Here is a 19,915-nt window from a genome sequence, read left to right on the forward strand (position 1 = left end):
CGATAATACACTTTTTTCTTTTTTTACGATATCCTATCATATCCGAAGCTGACCGTCCCTCACTTACAGTAGAGGATTTCAGGAAGATTGGCCGGCAAACCGAGGTCCACGGCCGGTTGATCCAGAGGGTGCATCTCGTGGCGAGGAGCGGCGTCGAAAGTGGCAACGTTCGCAACGTTTCCGCCGTTACTACCGTTCCGCCGCACGTTTTGAGACTCTGGCCTATCGTGTGGCGGTGTCAAGACATCTTGATGAGCGCGCCGATACATCCCTTCCAAAGGTAGAGCCTCACGGCCCAACATTTCCAGGCTTATCATAGTCATGCTTCTGTCCTTCCTACTTTGCCACGCGTCCAATAATTTTTCAACCGCACTTTGGCCAATTATCGTTGCAATTTTTGCAACATCGTTCTATTTATTATAATATAAACGAGTATTATCGATATTCGATTGGATATTTATCGTGGAATTAGTTTCGAATTTTTATTTTTTTTATAGTTTTAATAATACCATTTATTCGTTCTCTTTTTCTTAATTTTCTGCCACTTTTCGTGTATTTCCATCTTAGAAGGTGGAAGGAAAAAGTCTTGGAAAGATCGAGTAAGAACTTTCTTTAAGTCTCGCGGGAGAATACGAGTACTCTGATCGCGATAACTTTCAAACAGACCCGAATCAACTCACTAATCTCGTCGAAAACATCGTTGATGTGACATCGTCCGCGTTAATCGTTAATCGATCAATTCACTTTCACTTTCTTCTGAAGAAAAAGTCAAATCACTTTCAATTCCCCCCTTTTTCCGAACGCTCACCCTTTTCGAGTAACACTCGAAAAAACACGATTGATTTAATTTCGAAGCAATTTCAAACTAACGTCAACCTTGCCATTTATCTCAATATCCCACCACGGAGATTTTATCCAACGGAACAAAGTATCAAATTCTATTACAGTAGTTTATCTGTACAATTCTTATCGGTCCATTGAACTATCGTTATCAGCGATAATAACGATAAAAAGTGTTGGAAACGTTGACGCGGGGAACGCGAACGAGTCGAGGGAGAACGGTCGGGCGCAGGCAAGGAACGATCGATGCGACGGGCACGAGAGTACGCGAACGACTGTTCGAACGGTATTTCAGCTGCTCGTGCGCACGTGACATTCGTGGGTGTGGTGGTTCCGTGGTGGGGCACCGGGCACAGCTATTGGGCGCGATCCGCACCCACGCTTCACACGCTCTATCGCCGATTGGAGGGAAGATGGACCGCCTCCAATATGGCGATCGAAGCGTCTTAGGCGAGCCAACGACGCTTTTCTCGCCTCCTGCTGCCCGCCAGGGTGCCGATGATGCGCCGTTGACACCGCGATGATGCGCTGCGAGGACGAGAGTGAACCTTCTGGAAAGTTGGAAGGGATCGCCTCGATGAAAGGATATGCCACTTGGAAGGTGTTTCTTTACGTTACAATTCGATGACAAACGCTCGAGAACGCGGACAAGAAAGATTTACCTTCTTTTTTTTTTTTTTTTTTNTTTTTTTTTTTTTTTTTTTTTCAAACGATCGATGATTAGATGATCGGTCGAAAGATTAACCAAAAAGAAAAAACGGAAAGGAAAATATTCGCACGTATTCTAATTCGCAGAGAGTTACGTTGTTCGTAGATTTTTCCAATCTATTCCAAACTATTCCAAGGCGTTCCAGATCCGAATCGAACTCGTCCGAGGGAAAATTCATCCGAGCGCAAGTATTCATCCAGGATCCGCATTAATCAAAGATAACTCGGGCTCGAGTCGAATCGAGAAAGACGACAAAGAACGACCCACCAACCACCGCCCCTCGGTTTTTTTGCGGTGGCATTTTCCGCGGCTCTTTCGACGACGATCGTCATCCATCCACCAAGCTCCTATCCATTTCCAACTCTCGGAACGTTGGCCACGCTCTCTATTCATCAGAATCGTCACGTAAAAGAATTCCTTCCCAGGCCTTCTTCTCTCCATCTTTCCTTTGCCAACATCTCGAGAGCCGTGCCGATTGCGAAAGCCAAGCGCCGCGGAAAGGCAAAGAAGAAAGTGGGTGGGCGAGGGAAGGGTGGCCGGCGAGAAAGAAGGGAGGGAAAAAAAAGAAAGAAGGAGAGAAAGAAAGAAAGAAAGAAAGAAAGAAAGAAAAGAAAAAAAGGGAGGGGGGGGGAAGGAGAGAGCAGGGAGCGAGCAGGGAGGGGACAAAAGGATTCGAGCGAAATTAAGAACGGGCAAGCCGTGGGGAGGGGGAGGGTGAGGGTCGCCATTTTATAATCTTAGTCGAGATCAGTCGTGTATACTCTTTTCCTCATCCCTGGGTGGCTGGCGCGCGCCCATCCACACCGAACTCGAATAACTCGGCAAGGGTAGCATAGGTCGGCGTACAAGTAGACGTGTAGAGATACGTCTACCACCATCAAACGGCACACTTTCAATACGCGCCTCTTTGTTTTCCACGTCGGATCCCTTTTCCCCCCCTTTTGTCCTTCTACTTTAGGCCCCTCTTTCTTCGTCTTTTTCGACGACGAAAACCCTCTCCTCCTCCTCTCTTTCTTACAAGACACGGGAGAGACACGAGATCTTGCTTGTGATCCGATCGTTCGATCTCTGGGTATCGACGAAGCAAGAACGAATATTATATCTTTGTATTGCTTATTCGAAGGTAAGAGAGGGATACGAAGGAAGAAGTAGAAACGAAATTTCATTATTGGGAAAAATTGTGGGTGCATAGTTTTCATTTGTATTGGAAACAGTATTGCAAAACTGGAGGAATTTGTTCGTTCGTTGCTGAAAAAAGGGGAAATGAAATTATTTGAAATTTTCGGTGGACGCGACAGGGGGCCGAATAATCGAGAAAATTCGCAGTTTTGTTTAATTCGTTGACGAAATAGAACGCGTCGTAGAGCGTGGATGAGAAAGCCCGGGCAAAAAGTGCAATGGCGCGTGACTAACGAGCGATATTTACCGGTGAAAAAGTGCGCCATACCGCGGCTGGCTGGCAAATCGTTCCGACTATTCCAACATTTCCATCCGTTTCTAAACCGGGCAAGAAAGTCGTCACGTCCTCGCATAAATGATTTTATGCGGCACGACATGCAAAGTGTCGAACCATCTGTTGCCCTCGTCCCCATCCACCCCATTCAGGTAGAAAATTTTACATTCTCCGTGGTTACTCCCCCGACGGGGGGGAAGAATCGTTTCGTTTCAGATTATGGTTTCGGAATCGGGGGGATCGTAAACGCGCCGATGACTTCGATCGTACTCCTCCGTTTTCACAGCCGTTTTCATAACTCGAAAATCCGCCTGCGATCTACGAATTTTATACATTTTTCTTTCCCACCTTATTTTTACTATTTATACTATATAGCTTTATCCCGACACACGTCACGTTCGACGTGGTGAAAACGTGGTTACTTAGAAACGAGACAAAAACCGAACGAGGAAAATCGTTGAACGAGGCGGCAAAATCCTGATGGATCGAGGGTTGGCGAGCGCGAAGTGGTGGCACGAAGTGGAGGGCAGCGATGTCGTCGATACATCCCCCGATACGAGGCCCCCCCCCCTCCTCCCCCATTCGCGTTCCCATCGCGGAGATATCCATTATGAGGGGGAGGGGGAGGGGGGGGGTGCCTCTGCGATTGCGCGACCCCGTGATTTCCTTCGTGGGCGTCCTCCTCGAGTTTCGATCACGCGAGCCCACCCTTGGTCGGCTCCGTTGCACACGTCGACACGCCTCCACGAGTCGTCCGTCACCGTAGAAGGCATCGCCACGAGGGTTGGTATCGCGGTCTGCCCAAGGGTTCCAGCGGCTTCCTTCCGTGCCACGACCACCACCTGGGGGAAGGGAGGGGAGGGGAGGGGAGCGAGCAACCGGATGGAACTCCCTCCACACGGCACACTTGACCCGACAAACGATGACATTCCTCTTTTTCATCTCGCTTCCTTCGAGAGAAAGGATCTCGTAAATATCAGGCGGGATAGCAGTCGGTGGCTTCTGGTCGTGCGAAAGGTCAGGGGATGAGGAGAGTCGGATCATTATCGGCCCCGTTCCCGCTTATCTCCCGAAGGGGATGACGATTCTTTTCCTCTCTCTCTCTCTACTTTTCCTCCTCTCCCTCTTCCTTCCGTATTTTTCTGCAGCGAGAAGAGTGCGTATTCGGGTATTTAGGACATTCTTAGGTGTTAACGAAAGTTGGAAAACAAATGCATGGTATAAACGAGAAATAACTTCAAAAAATTCCCATACCCAAATGTATTTTATTTCTCGATCCAACTTTGAGAAAGAGAACAAGAGAAGAAGAAGAAGATGACGTTTAACAGCGCGGCGTGTGTATCCACTTTGGAGGATTATATAGGAGGGATGGGGGAAGAGGCGGGATGAAATATGCACGTTCCATGCGTTTTTCTTTTCTCCTCTTCTCTCTCCTTTTCTTTTTTTTTTTTTTTAATTTAACTCTATTCCCCGCGCTGAATCGAGGCGTATATACACGCTGCGATATAATCGAATTTGCACGGGCGGATATCTTCTCTCCATGGGCGTTTCCATTACATCGACGGGCCATAAATTACGCCACCCTTATACCGCGTAAATACGTTTGAATTTATATCGGCCGCCTCGGTTGTGCCCCATTTACGCATATGCTTTTTCACCGACACCTATATAAACCTATATAAATATATATATAGCGCGTGCCGATTTAATGTATTCGTCCCCATTAATGAACCGAAACCGAGACGGGCAAAAGTTGGTGGATAGAAAAATCCGATTTTCCGATCTTTCCTCGAGGGATTCCTGACTCGCGGAGGATTAAAAGAGGGCGCGCGACCCCGTAAAAAAACAAAGAAAGAAAGAAAGAAAGAAAGAAAGAAAGGCGGAAAAGAAGAACGAGCCCAGTAACCTGTTGAGAGGTTTCGGGGCGCGAAACAAGAGAAATAAATAAAAAAAAAAAAAAAAAAGGGAAAAGAAAAAAAACCGACTGTTTCGGAATCGAGCCGTTTTCGGTGTTACAAAAGCCGTTTGAAAAAAAAAAAAAAAAAAAGCTCGCTAGAGACTAAGAAGAGGCCGAGTCGGGTAAAAGAAAAAATAATAATAAACCAGTCATTCTCACTCGGACCTCGCTGTTTTCGCCGGTGGATGGGTGAGTGGGTGGATGGATGCGCCCCGCCGTGCAAAAACTGGCTGTCGCATTGACGCCGCCGCTATATCTCGCGTAAACAAACGAGCAAACGCTTCCTCCTAGAAGGAAAGAGAGGAGAGGAGAGGAAAGCGGGAGGGGGAGGGGGCGAATGGAGGCGAAAAAAAAACGGAGGATCGGCGGGGGAGGTGGTTGGGCGAGGGCGCAAGCGACGACGATTTCTCGCGACAAGCGCCACCACGAAAAAGCAAAAGTTAACACCAGATGTGCCATTGTGTGTCACGGACGTGCGGAACCGTCGGCTCGGGACATAGAAGCGGGAAAACCGGGCCGGAGACGAGACGAGAGGATTTATATATATACATATATATATATATATATATATATATATACCGAGACGAGAGGAGAATACGCGGATGGAAAAAGCAGGAGGAGGAAGAAGGGAGGAGGAGGAGGAGGAGGCAGAGGATATACTATAAGGGCGTAGTTATCGGAGTCGAGCGGTAAACAAGGATGGAGGAACCGCGAGGCAGGGACGAAAGAGAGGAGGAAAAAGGGGGCGCCTGCGTGGGTGTGCCGTCGCGTAACCACCGACACAACCCCTTCTCTTCCACCCGCGACCTCCGCCCGAGCAACCCCCTCTCCGTCCTGCCTCTCGTCATTTCGAATTCGGCTCCGCGCAATCCTCGTGCAACCCACCCCTGCCTCCCCCATGGAAAGCCGCTCACAAAGCCCGACGACAGCTCCCTCTCATTGTCTCCTCGCCACCGGCCCCGAGATCTCTCAAACGTTTCTACGGTTAAATGGGCTTAAACGACATACGCCCGCGCATTTGCGTGCACCGGTCCGTGTCCTCTCTCTCTCTCTCTCTCTCTCTCTCTCTCTCTCTTCCCTTCAACTCTTTCAAGTCCTCGTTTTCCCTTTCTATCCCCCGAAAGGGGATAATGAAAAGTAACGCGATCCCCCGGAGGACGGACGGGGAGAGTTTGCCAAGGATCGAGAAGAAGAGAGAAAGATCGAGAGGAGGGGATAGATGGAAAATTTGGAAAGGAATGGTTTTGCATCGTTTCGGTGATAATTATAGCATAGTATCATAGGCAAGAATTCTTGCACGATAGTGTCCGATATGGCGTGGTGTGGCAATTGATTGAATTATTTATGAAAGTGGAAGAAGAAAACGCGACAACTTGATTTCATTAATTAAACTTTGTAATTATCGTAATTGTTACGCTTGCTATATTTATCGTATTTGGTATCGTATTTGAATCGAAAGTTGTATTCGAAACCATTGTCGATGAAACGTTACTTTCAATTAACAATTAATATAATTTTCGGCAAACAATCTGCACGAATTTATACGGTGGTGTGCTTCGTAACCAATTTACGAATTATCTAATTCCTCGTTGCTCGTATCCGATAATTAACTCGTGGTACGAGGATATATACGGATTTTTATAAAGAAACAAGTTTACAATTCCATCGAGTTATTTCTTTTTCTTTTTCTTTTTCCCCTCCCCCCCCCCCTCCGTCTGAAAATGTAATTGCATTCATCGTAAATTTTTCTTAATAACGCTGATACACCAGGGGCAGAATTTACTTTTTCAAGGGGAATGCAATTAGGTAAAGTGCATAGAAACTGACACGCGTAAAGGGGACGGACTCGAACGTTTCGCGAACGAAATATCATTTCGCATGGTTGGACGTTGTTCAAAAATTTGAACGCACGCGATACAGCAGGAACCGGTAGGAATACCGGTTATTGAAATTTCGCGAAAGATTGGTCTCGTCACTCGCGGTTAACGCGAGTGTCGAACAGAAAGCAGGCGATCGTGTATATCGGCAATAAAGTGAATGCGTCCAACGACATTAATAAATCCAATATCTTCCGACCGATAAAACGGGGACCGAGCCGTCCGAATTCGTTTTCCTCCCTTATGCCCGATCCCGGCCAGGCAAACAGTTGGCCTCCACCACGAAAAATCATTGGGAATTGTGCAAACACGTATAAAATGCGCACAATGTGTCCGCGGGCCCGGCTAATACGCGAATGGCTCATCGTGCCAGGGATGAAACCCTCGATAAAAAGAGCCCATGGACCTGCTCTTTTCCCTTCCTTTGCGCGTGGGGTGCACGCGTTTGGAGAAAAGCGCGAGTCATTTTTAACAGGCTTTATCGGTGATTATGCGATTCACCAACGAGCCCCGATTTTATTTATACCCAATGATTTTAAACCGAATGAATCGAGCAACTTGAATACCCACGCATTTATATGAATAAAAAGAATAATTGTATTTTTTAATCAATTTAAACAATTTATACTCCCATAATACATTTTAAACCGAATGAATCGAGCAACTTGGACACGCACGGATTTAATTATGAATAAAAAGAATAATTGTTTTTTTTTAATCAATTTAAACAATTATATTCCTACAATTCATTCACGTATTACTTAAGTTACGTAAACGTGCTTAATATCGGCTTGGTAATTTGGACGAGCTTCGCTCACACCGCTCGATCAAAGAAGCGTGCTCGTTAAATTATCACACGGCTGGAAACGTAACGCGGCATGCGTAGGTAAGGTAGGTGGGTACGCATGACTAAAGCAAGCGCCGTGTACGCCAAATGGGGTTCTCTACGAGGATGGATGATGGTCCCGCGTTTAAATTATTTATGCGTACCGCCCATCGCGTGTCCTGCATATCTACGTGCTGGCTTAGGCATATGGGGACATTAGCTACCCCATTAACCATTTTATCCTACCGTCGTCCTCTCCGTCCTGGAAAGAACTGCCTCGATCCAAAATGATCCATGACGGAGGTGTAGCGACGTGGATCGAAACGTGACGCGCGGCGTCATCGTGTGCTCGCCGGTTTATTTAACGATACGCGCAACAAATGTGCAACGCGAGAATATTCGTAAACGTTTTGTCAAATGTGTATTTAATTAATAAATTACGGCCAAACCGTAATTCATATACATTTTGATGCTCGCCCATAACTCGCATTTCATTGCTTATTGTTCTTTATTAAACAACAATACAAATGTTTATTGCGTTGGCAAATTTACGCTTCCGTATAATAAAGGATAAAGGGAATAGATAAAACGTATCCTTTCAAATACATACATAGTTAATTACAATCGTGATCCAACGCTTATATACGTAATTCGATCGTTTCGTCTCTTTTATACTTTCTCTTCGACACTGTTTCTCCTCTCCCTCCGTTAAAAAGAATCTTCCCTTCCTCCTCGAAACGGAGACAAAAAAAAAAAGTCGGATAAAAAAAAGATCGACTGAAGACGATCGCCCGATCGAGCAAGGTCGCGCTCCTCTTACCTACCCCGACGTAATCGATAATCGTCTCTATCACGACACCCACTCGTGCCCGCTTAGCCTACTTCCTTCGAGCTTGTTCCACGTGTGACCGCGCACCCTTGTGCTCTTCTCGAAGGGTGTCCGCGTAACGCACACGCGCACATAGGTGCGTGTATTCGTGACACCAGCCACCAGCCTGCTGGCGTACGTATCAGAAGGGAGGTTAGAACATTTAGCGAGTACATTAAGGAAATTGCGTGGACTCTTCGCACCGCTCTCCCTGTCACAGTCGCCCCGCTCTCGCATTCTTCCGTATTAACCGCACGAGCGAGGGGGATGCAAGGGTATAAGGGTTGCCTTTCTCTCTCTCTCTTTCTCTTTTCCTTTCCGTATCTCCGTCTCTCTCTCCAACCGAAGAAAAACCTCTCTGGATGGACGGAATGCGCGTGTGTACAGGGAATTGAAAAAGATGTGCACCGCTGCGATATTTTCGGATATTATTCGAGGGAAGAGAAGATGTCTTTTTCCTTTTTCTTTTCTTTTTTATTTTTGTGTATAAGTGTCGTGAATTTTAGGAAAGAATCGTAGGAGAAACATCGTATGGAGAAATTGGAGGGGGTAAAAACGAGAAAGAGGGAGGAGAAGAAGATAGGGAAAGATAGGGAGATAAAAATTGGGCGGACGAAGAGAGAGGCGCGCGGTGGGGAGGGGACGTGTGCCACCCCTGACGGGACAAGTAGGGTCAAGTGAACTAAAGCAAAACTACCAGGATAGGGGTGTTAAGGGGACAATATACGTTTCTGGCCGAGGGAGGATGATGATTTTAATCTATTACCACGCTCCACTCGATGAAAGTGGCTTCTCGTTACACGCTCGTTTAAAAGAGACGAAATCGATTCTTCGCGATCTGTCGATATCTCGAATGGATCGAAGATAAATATATACATATATATATATATATATATACACATGAGATGAGAATTTTTTCTGTATTAAAATTCTAGAAAATTTCACAGCGAAGCGAAACCGGAAACGCATATGTGTGTTCGACGTCACGCTGCTTCGATTTCTCTCTTCACCGTTATTGACAAATTAATTCGGCGCCGTGATTTTCGTACGAAGCGAAAACGTCACGGTTTTCTACACACAGATATATTATTTCCGGTCGAGAAAGGTCGAGAAGCCGGAAATCAAAGCAAGGTGGACTAGTAGGCGGAGAGTTATTATTAATATATTTTTTTCTTTTTTTTTTTTCGTTTGGCCCAGCGAGCACAGCTGGCGTTTCTCTTATTTTCTTTTACCCGTTCGCGGGTATCGAGTCTAGGAGGGAGTCTTCTCTAATGAAAACCCATTCTGCGCTGTTCCTTTGAGGCTGCGTATCGAGGGGGTGGTCGCGTCGAGTCCACCCCTGCGTTTTCAATCAAACCCTTTCATCCGTTGATCCACGATTATCGATCAAGAATAACAAACCATTATTAATTTAAGCTTCTCGATACTTTTGTTCGTTTCGAAACGAACGACCTTTACGATTGTAACGCGATTAATCTTTTTCTAAATTTTCTAAATTTTCTAATATTCGATCGAACGAATCGTCCTCTCCTTTTCGAATCGTCGCGTTAAAGACGCTCGATAACGAGCCATTGACTCCGCGCTGGTGAAGGGTTAAAATACCGTAACCGATACACTGGGTGTAACGCTACAAGATCCTGGAAGCCAGCGGTATCGAAGCCAGAGGTAACGAGATACCGCACGATTCATTGACCCGCGCCATCGTTCGAACAACATCCAACTTCTTCCGACAGGAAGCACGAAGGATGCCAGAGAAAAGGGAGAAGAGGCCAAAGGCTTCGCCATCTGCCCGTGGACACCCGCCAAAAATTTTCTTAAAAACACGCTATTCGATTTATATATATCTTTCCTCGCATCGATGCTCGTAATCTTATGCGAGAACTGTGATTCCCTTAAAAAATAATGAAACGTGAATGACTGGACGACGGGAAGCAGCTGCCTGGGAACAACTATATCGGAGCAGTTAAACTTTCAGCTGCTGCTCATCCGTAACAAGAATAAACACGTACCCTTCCATCATGCGTGTGTTTCGTTGATATTTTATATCTTCACAAAATTTCCACTTTTTCAAATATTATCGATTCGCCTCACTGAATAACATTTAAAACTTTCTGCACGCCGCTCGTAATAAGATTAAACGTGTCCATCGTGTTTCATTACATTATCGTGATTTTTTACATCTTTAAAAATTTCCACTGAAGTCTTTCTCCATTTATCTTATTCTCCAATATCCCCTGCCTTTTTTCTTCACTTCGCGCACGGAAGCAAGAGGACAGATCCGAGAGAGAGAGAGAGAGAGAGAGTGACACAGAGTCGTTTCGGAGGCGAGTCTCTCGATTCTCACATTATATCACCGGCTACGTCCCTGGAGATGTAACAAGCCGAGCGAATTCACGGGGGAGTTATGGGAACGGCGCTGCAAACACAAAACCCAAGAGTATCCGATGTACTCGCCAGCATATTGCACGAGGCGCCCGTGGGGCTTTATCGTGCTAGAAGTCGGCGATGGACGAACAGAACGAGAGAGAGAGAGAGAGAGAGAGAGACATCGGTTTGGAAGATATGCGCGAGAGGGAAGACGGACAGAGACGGAGAGCGGAATACGTGGATCTGGTTATGGGGCAGTGTGCAAGTGTTACGATCCTCTATTGTGTTCGCGCTCATTGTTCGTGGCTGTTCTTCCTCCGCGCTTGACACGTTCCACGATGGCACCCATGGGTCCTAGGGAGTTTCGCCTACTTGCCTTCTCACGCTGAAGATCGGGTGGCAAAAAAGAGGAAGGAAAAAAAATTGCGAAACGAGAATTTCGAAGAATCGAGTTAGATCGAGCAGAGTCCAAATCATCCTTTCGACTCGTTCGAAATTTGTTTTGCTCGGTCACAGAGGAAAGAAGAATTTCCTTCGGAAAAAGAAAAAGTCCCCCGTCAATCCGTCGAGCGCGGATTATCGGATGACAGGAGGATAACAAGTTTTGTAAATGGATTAAACACCCGGCCGCGCCAACTCTGCTGAATTATCGAAGATCGATACGCTAAGCCTGCGACCGTTGTCGAGCCGTTGTTGCTCGACCTGGATTTCTATAGTTTAACTTTGACCAACTACCAACCAACCAAGCTCCACTGTTCCACCAAGGTATTCCTATTAGAAGATAATTCCGATGTATCCGAAAACAGGGAGAGAAGTGCGAAACGAAATTGTCTCGTTCACGATTTTCGAGCGGATTTCTACGACGAAATAGAAGGAGGACAAAGATGGCGGCGACGACGAGGTAGGATCGCGCGCCACGGCGATCGTCAACCGTGGAGCAACGAGTTTCACGGTTTTCACGGAAGAAGAGGCTCTCGTATAGAACTCTGGAAACGGAACGGCGGCCAACCCCCCCGGGAAATCAGGGAGGCACGGGACTTGGACGTGTACGTAGCGGCGGATGGATCGCCCCATCGTCCAAGGATACCGTTCCCGCTTTTACGAGCGTTCTTATCGGGAGAAAGGTGAGATTTGGAATTTTGGAAAAAAAAAAAAAAAACGATCGTTTCTTTCTCCCTCGATTAAGGGATTAAAATTAATCAATGGTTATTTAATTGTAAATCAGATTAAGAAGAAAAAAAGAATAATAATAATAATAAATCAGAAATTTCAATTTACAATAATTTGTTATCATTTATTATGCGTTAATCTATCGCATCGTTCGTTCGGATTGTTTAAAAAATAAAAAGAGCGTTTAATATCGAACTTACTATCGTGTAATTCGATATACTTTGCTTCCATACTTTTCGCGAGCGTTTAATTCGATACGATCGAAATTATGGGATACCGGATATTCGGTGTTAAACTAATTAACTATATTTTTAAGTTAATTTTTTAACTTGAAACACGATCCACTGTCACTTTTTTCTCTTTCTTTTTTTTTTTTTCAATTCAAGTCGAAGTGCATCGAAGTAAAAATAATCCTTGGAACTTTTGTTTAAGCAGGATATGTATATATATATATATATATATATCTATTTCGCGACGATTGGATAGAATCTGTTTGCGTCGTTATCCACCGATTCGAATCGAAGTCACGTACTTGACACGAGCGAAATCTTATCCAAACGCGATAAAATCTTTCGTTAGGGACGAAGTCTGTTCCGGCGCAATTAATGAGAATCGACTAATTTACATCTTGTACTGTACTTAGTGTATCTATATTACGATGGAAGAGAGAGAAAAAAAAAAAGAAAGGAATATACGCGGGATTCCACGCGTTCAAGTCTCTATGAAAAGTACAGCGGATCGGATCCGCTGAGAGGCGGGTGAGAGGAGGCAGAATGGCTCGTGTCACGTGCGCGACATTCATCAACGTCGGCTCTTTCAAAGAAGCAAAAGGACCTGCTCTATCTCCACCTTGTTCCTAAATCCCTTTTGACTCTCCTCGGATGCACGCACTCGAGCCGACACGTGACCGGATAATTGCGCCCATTGATGCCTCCCGATCGATAACCCATGAAAAATCTATCGAACAGGTTGCGGCCAAGGATCGACAGCAGGTGACCATTTCAACGACGATTGTTTCCAGATTGTTTGAAATTGAGCTGGCCTCCAGAAGCGAAAACTAACGAGTTCTCTCATCCATGATTTTTTAAAAAGAAAAGCTTTTATATATATATATATATATTTTAAATTTCCCATCTTTAAAGAAAAAAGAAAAATATCGTTACCTTATTTCTCAGCAATAATCCTCAGCTTCGTAGTCGTAAAACTGTCCGAGCATGAACCTTATGACTTAACATTTTCACCGAAATAACGTTCGATTTTATTCGCAAAGAGATATCCCCTCGTCCTTTCAATTTTATCATTCGAGAGGAGGGAGGGGAGGGGGGGGAGGGTCCGTTTTTCCAGCCCGCGACGAGCTTCTTTACGAATGGTTTTAACGAAAAGTTGAAAACCATTCTCGGTTTCCTCGAAAGCAATGAAAGCTCGATCGAATTAAAACCGTTTCCCCTCCGCGCGTATAAACTTTAATCACAGAATTTTTCCGCCCCTCGACGATAATCGTTCTTCGCCGTGTGCCCCTTCCCCCCCCGCCGTTGGTCTTAATTATTCCACCGACGGTAAAACGCAGTAATTAAGGGAACGTCCAAGTTTCCCCGAGGGATACCGCAGCCGGATGAAATCCAGATCATTCCCTTTAACCCCTCGAGGGATACGAGATCCCACGATCGAGAAGCCCGTGCCAATTCTCCGATCGTATCGGCGGCCGCGGGACAGATTCGAAATTGATTATAAAAATGCTTGCTTTCCACCAAGGGTAGATCGTTATCGGCCATATCCGTGGAAATAGATTTCTTCCACCATTGGAATAACAACTCCTTCTTCCAAAAAATATTTCCATTTCGTATAATATATATATATATATATATTTTATCGATCGAGCCATTTCACTTTCTCAATGAACTCGAAATACTATCTGGAAGTACAAGTATCGATTAATTACAAGTAGGTGTCATTGAAACATTTTAAGTAGATATCGCATAATTATTAAAAGGAAAAGAAAGGAAACGAAACACGAGATAAATCGAGAATAAAATTTACGATTAGTAGCTCGATTTATTCCCCTTTAGTTTTTCTTTTTTCGCGTTTAAAATTTTATCCACGCGACCTACGAATACGGGTCTCAATTCGAAGAAGAAAAAGAGAGAGAGAAAATGTCAGCTCGACATTTCGAAGATCGAAGTAAAAAAGATATGGAAAAGAATGGAGTCGAGAAAAAGGAAAAGAAACTAGGAAGCGCAAAAAATTTCGCGTGAATTCCAATCGTGAAGCTGAGGCAAATCACTGTCGCGAGAGAAATACATTGTCCTTGGATCGAAATCTCTCCGCTCCGCGTTTTCCAAGCTTGGATTCGCATCCTGTACGTGGCCGTATTATGCCAGTTCATCGCTTGGCTGGCAGGTTGAGTAATCAAGCGTAATGCTTTCGTGTTTCGGCCACGCTCTATTTGCACCACGCATGATAGCCAACGCTAATAACGTCCCATGAGGACCTAATGTCGGGCCTTGCTACGCTCATAATCCATACTGTGCGTGCGCGCCCGTAACTTTTCGCTTCCCTCCCCTGTCCTCTACGCGCCTCTTCCAACTGTTTAAGTAATTTCTTGAACGCTCTTCTTTTTTCTCCTTTTTTTTTTTTTTTTGTACTTTCGTGTCAGAATTAGAATTGGAATTCTGAAAAGTGAAAATTTCTCTCGGATATGTAATAATTTGAAGAAAAGAATCACTCGTAATCATTAATTATTGATCCATAAAATTTTAAAGGGCTCAAGGGTTAACTCTTCAGCGCAGCTGAGGATAGTTTCGAAGCGTGCATAATTGAATGGAATAGGTAGAGACCCTTTCCAGAAAGAGATTTTAACAGCGTCGTTAAACCCAACCGAGGCCGATTACGATTTTAACCGGGAAATTCGAATAATAATATTAATAAAACCTTGAAAAGTTAACCGTGCGAAATTTTTCGTCAAAAATACCCCGTAAATCGTACGTTAATTATTATAATTATTATATGCTAAGTTAATTATATATTAAATTAATTATTATAATTACACATGATAGAGACACGCACGTTGTCGTGCACATTCATATCGGATGCTCGACGATCAATCCTTGCTTTTATGAATAAAAAGCGTAATATCGCGTGACTTTCCTTCCTCCACGAATTATTTCCAACAGTTTCTCCTTTCTTCTTTCTTTTTACATGGAGTGGCAATATTTCTCACGTATATTTGTTGTTGCGCAATTTGCAAATCATGCGCACGAACGGTATCCGGAAGATCGAAATTTTTCTAGCCTCTTTTTGGTTTATTTTTCCACGTGCAAAATCGAGTCACGCGAGTCGGCCATATTTCTTTCTTTAACGAAACGCAATCGATCGAAGCCAAAAGGGAAGATTTTAAGATTTTCGTTGAATTGAACGAGGGGATAACTCGATCTCCTCTTCCTCCCAAAAAATCCATCCTTCCTTCCCTTTTTCCCCCCCCCCTACTACTCCGTCCCTCTTCGAACGAATCGCTTCCCGATCGAAGTCTCCTCCGCCAAATACGAGAAATACAGCCAATACATCGAACCAGCAAACAAGCAGCGTTCGCAAGCTGGCACAAAAGTCACCGGCATCTCTCTCCTAGATTCTAATCAAGGGCTGCGTGTACCTATTAGGGACAGTCATTGTGCGTGGGTGTACCGTGAATACGAGCCACAGGGGAGAGAGAGAGAGAGAGAGAGAGAGAGAGAATTTCCATTCTCCTTTCCTCTCTCTCTCCCCTCGTAACGAAAAGCACCGGAGGGGGAGACGACGACGACGATGACGACGACGACGACGACGACGACGATTCTTACTCTACCCAGTGAGAACGTCACTTGTCACGTCCGATTATGCGTGATTCCCTTATTTCCAGGTTGCAGATCCACCGCGCTTGTTTTTTGTGCCAGCACGCCAGACACCCTCCCCTTTTCTAGCATCGACGCACTATCTAAACGCGCTCGCCCGTTTCCGCGTCTGCACCGCCATTCTCCTCCGTCCCTCTTATTGCCCTTTCGAGGGGTGGCCCCTTCGTCATTGTTCAACCGGAGAACCGACGACGACGACGACGACGGAGAACAATGGGCGGAGAGAATTTTTCCTTTCTTTTCTTTTTTCTTTGCCCGATGATCAAGAGAGAAAGAGAGAAAGTACGCCTTCGACCGAGTTGAATAAACGAATCCTCTGATGCTCGCCGTTTCATTCCTTCATCGTGGACGAGTCGAAGAAGAGTAAGAGGAAAAGCTGGCTTCGAGAAGTTATCGGGCTAACGTTAAACGTTATATATCCACCGGTTATCTTCCAGACAGATCGTGCATCTGTCGCTCGTTTCGGTGAATCACTCCCGTGGAGGGCGCTGCTCTACATTATGGCTTCCATAGTCCACGGGTGTTCCGGGATATTGCGTTCCCGTTATAGCGTACGTGGACGGTCAGCTGCGGAAGCGCTCGTGTCACGGGTGAAACCATAAGGCCTGCAATTATGGGGTTTGCGGTTTGCCCCGCGATGATTTGTTCCAACGATCCCTCTAATTAACGGGATGACTTTCAACTCCGTCTCGGTCTTCTGCTCGGCCCGAGAGAGAGAGAGAGAGAGAGAGAAAAAAGAGAATCTTCTCGCCTCGTTTCTTCTCCTCCTCCCAGAAGAAGTTCGAAATCAGAGTTCGAACGAATCCAGATTGAATTCGATTCTTATTTATTAATACTGGCGCTTCGATTCTTCGTCCATGTATACAGAGGGGTATACAGTTTTTGGGTAAGTTTGTGTTCGAGATTTAATCCGTGAAACGCGATATCTATGGATACGCGATTTATGGTTATGGTTAATCGTCGTTTTGCACGCTTTTGCGGATCGTTTTCCTTGAAATAGTTGCCTCGAATGAATGCGATAAAATGAGAAGTTAATATCGGTGTTACGGAGTCGAGTGCGGAGGCTTTTGTCGATTATGGAAGCTATTTTTGTACGAAAAAAAGAAAAATATCGATTAGAAAATCTATACTAGAGAAACCGGTGAAAGAAGAAAAAAAGAAAGAGAAGAAAAATGTGGCCGATAAAATTACAGATTATCCGTAGAAAATTATCTGTGGAAGAGTAAAGATCCGTTATCGGTGCAAAAAGATATGGTTGCGAATAATATTCAATATCTACAATATCTACATTTCAGTTACTTTATTCTCACAAAAAAGAAAAAAAAAAAAAATATCACCACTCCCTTTAAAGAGGAATGGAAAGAACAAAAAAAAAAAAGAATAGAAAAGGAGTTTTTCCCAACGAAAACCGGGCTATCTCGTATCTTCTCCGAAAAAAGAAAAAACAACGAGATCGAACAAAGAAGATAGACACGATAACGCTACGCGCAGCAATAAATTTAATAGTCGATATCGCGTGTAATTTCCAATTTCCCCACATTCGACTTTCGTTCCACGTTCGTCCTAATATTTTAATTTCGAAATGAAAAACATCATTCGAATTGCGTATGCGTCCCCACGCGTGTGCGTCTAAACGAGATGCCATCCCTAATGGAAGGAGGATGAAGAGAGAGAGAGAGAGAGAGAGAAATCGGTGGCGAAATCGGTTATTTTCGGTTATCTCTTCCAATTAACCGGGCCCGATATTAATTCTCGTGTCGCGATAACTGTTTACCAAAACTCTCTCTCTCTCTCTCTCTCTCTCGTATGGTGGTAGAGAGGAGGAGTGGACAATCGATACGAAGCAGCGGGGGGGAGGGGATCCCCGGGAGGATCGCGATATGTATTTTCAGAAGCGACGCGGTCGAGCACACCCTCGTCTGAAAAGTTTTGTTTGCATCCGCTGCCTTTCATCGGGGATATTTACCGTTTGATCTTATTATTTCATTCGTCTAAATTTAAACACTCGAAATATCCATCCCTCCCCCTTCCTCCGATCCCGTGGCCACAAGCCACGATAATTGAATTGGACCAGCTTCGATCTTCCTTTCCTTTTCTCGAATGTCAAAAAAAAAAAAAACTTGGCCGATCCCAGTTGCGACTTTTTCTCCATCAAGAATCTTTTTTCACAATCGTCACGATTCTCGATTTCGCAACAACGAAAAAAAGATAAGCGACAATTTTGTTTCTAATTTTTCGTTTCGAATTATCGTGGAGAAACGATATTCTGATAGCCACGATAATTGAATTGGACCAGCTTCGATCTTCCTTTCCTTTTCTCGAATGTCAAAAAAAAAAAGAAACCTTGGCCGATCCCAGTTGCGACTCTTTCTCCATCAAGAATCTTTTTTCACAATTGTCACGATTCTCGATTTCGCAACAACGAAAAAAAGATAAGCGACAATTTTGTTTCTAATTTTTCGTTTCGAATTATTGTGGAGAAACGATATTCTGATAGCCACGATAATTGAATTGGGCCAGCTTCGATCTTCCTTTTCTTTTCTCGAATGTCAAAAAAAAAAAAAAAAACCGCTTGGCCGATCCCAATTGTGACTCTTTTTCCATCAAGAATCTTTTTTCACAATCGTCACGATTCTCGATGCAACAACGAAAAAAAGATAAGCGACAATTTTGTTTCTAATTTTTCGTTTCGAATTATCGTGGAGAAACAATATTCTGATAGCCACGATAATTGAATTGGACCAGCTTCGATCTTCCTTTTCTTTTCTCAAAAAAATGTCAAAAAAAAAAAGAAACCGCTTGGCCGATAGAAAGAGATAACCGAAAATAAAAAAGATAAACGACAATTTTGTTTCTAATTTTTCGTTTCTAATTTTTCGTTTCGAATTATCGTGGAGAAACGATATTCTGAGACGAATCGAGCGAGGAAAAGCGAGCTAAGCCGCGGGAAAGTAAACCGATTCGTTAACCACGTTACAGGCACGGCCACGGTGTAAGCCAAGCCAAACATTGACATGTTCAATCATTTCGATCTCTCCACCTACCATATAGGCTTGGCGAGCCTACGGCCGTGCGCGCCACGCGCGTTCAAAGAGCAACGAGAAAGAGGAAGAAGACGGGATAGGGAAGGAGAGAGAGAGAGAGAGAGAGGAGCGTACGCCATCTGGCCTCGAGAAAGGATCCAGCCACCAAGGGGTAGAAATTGAAATGAAAACAGAGGAGTCCGTCCCTCTCGTCAATGAGGGCTATTAGGGGACGATATGTTTTTCTTCTTTCACAGATTTCTGCGCGTTGACTTTCGACTTGTCAGCAGGACGTATTTCTCTTTTGTATCGGGAGAGGGGGGGATCCTGGGATTCCTTTAGGTTCTAACGTGCTCTCATAACGTTTCTTTCGCATATATATAAATATATATATGTGCTATGCGGTATCGATACTACTCCTCTTTCCATGTAAATTTCGCCAATTCATTCTTCGTTCGTTCAATCGTCATCGATCGGGCCGATAATTAAGCGCCGAAATCGAGAACTCGAGTAATCCGTTTCAGGATTATTATTAACGCAACAATGAATGGAAGCTCGAGAAATTCTCCCCGCGGAAAAAGAAATGAAAAGCTTGCGCGGGGCTTCGTGCGTGCATGAATAGAATTCGAATGAACGGTTATAATATCCGCCTTTTCTTTCCCCCCTTGTTGGATATGGAAAACCTTACGTTTATCGTAATCGTCCGATATAAGATAGTTGAATCGAAAGAAAATCCGATTGCCGAAAAATTGCATCGTGGAAATAATCCCGCTCTGAGAATCAAATTTTCGTCTCTGTTTAAAATATACGTGAGTCGCAACTGTCTTCACCTTTGAATGATATGAGCAGGCAAAAAAAAAAACGAGGGACAATGATCGATGAATTACGTAGTGACGAACCACGAATAATTCGTGGGTGGATTTACCTAGTTTTAGCAGGAC

The 19,915-nt window shown here is 44.4% G+C and overlaps 1 protein-coding gene across 6 annotated transcripts in view; it reads right to left on the reverse strand.

Moving 5' to 3' along the window:
* Positions 1 to 19,915, reverse strand: part of LOC122713128 (LIM/homeobox protein Lhx3) — a 37,857-nt gene that overhangs the window by 7,634 nt on the left and 10,308 nt on the right. Inside the window, exon 1 of one of the 6 annotated variants that reach the window (XM_043933295.1) lies at positions 68 to 728. The exons of the other annotated variants lie outside the window; for them this stretch is intronic. Coding sequence (XP_043789230.1) covers positions 68 to 323 — 256 coding nt within the window. The 5' untranslated portion in view covers positions 324 to 728. Of the gene's footprint in view, positions 1 to 67; positions 729 to 19,915 lie in introns of those variants that run through there. 6 annotated transcript variants of the gene reach the window in all.

The sequence above is a fragment of the Apis laboriosa genome, unplaced genomic scaffold, assembly GCF_014066325.1.
Source record: "Apis laboriosa isolate Shangri-la unplaced genomic scaffold, ASM1406632v1 scaffold22_cov146, whole genome shotgun sequence".
In the NCBI taxonomy this organism is placed as follows: domain Eukaryota; kingdom Metazoa; phylum Arthropoda; class Insecta; order Hymenoptera; family Apidae; genus Apis; species Apis laboriosa.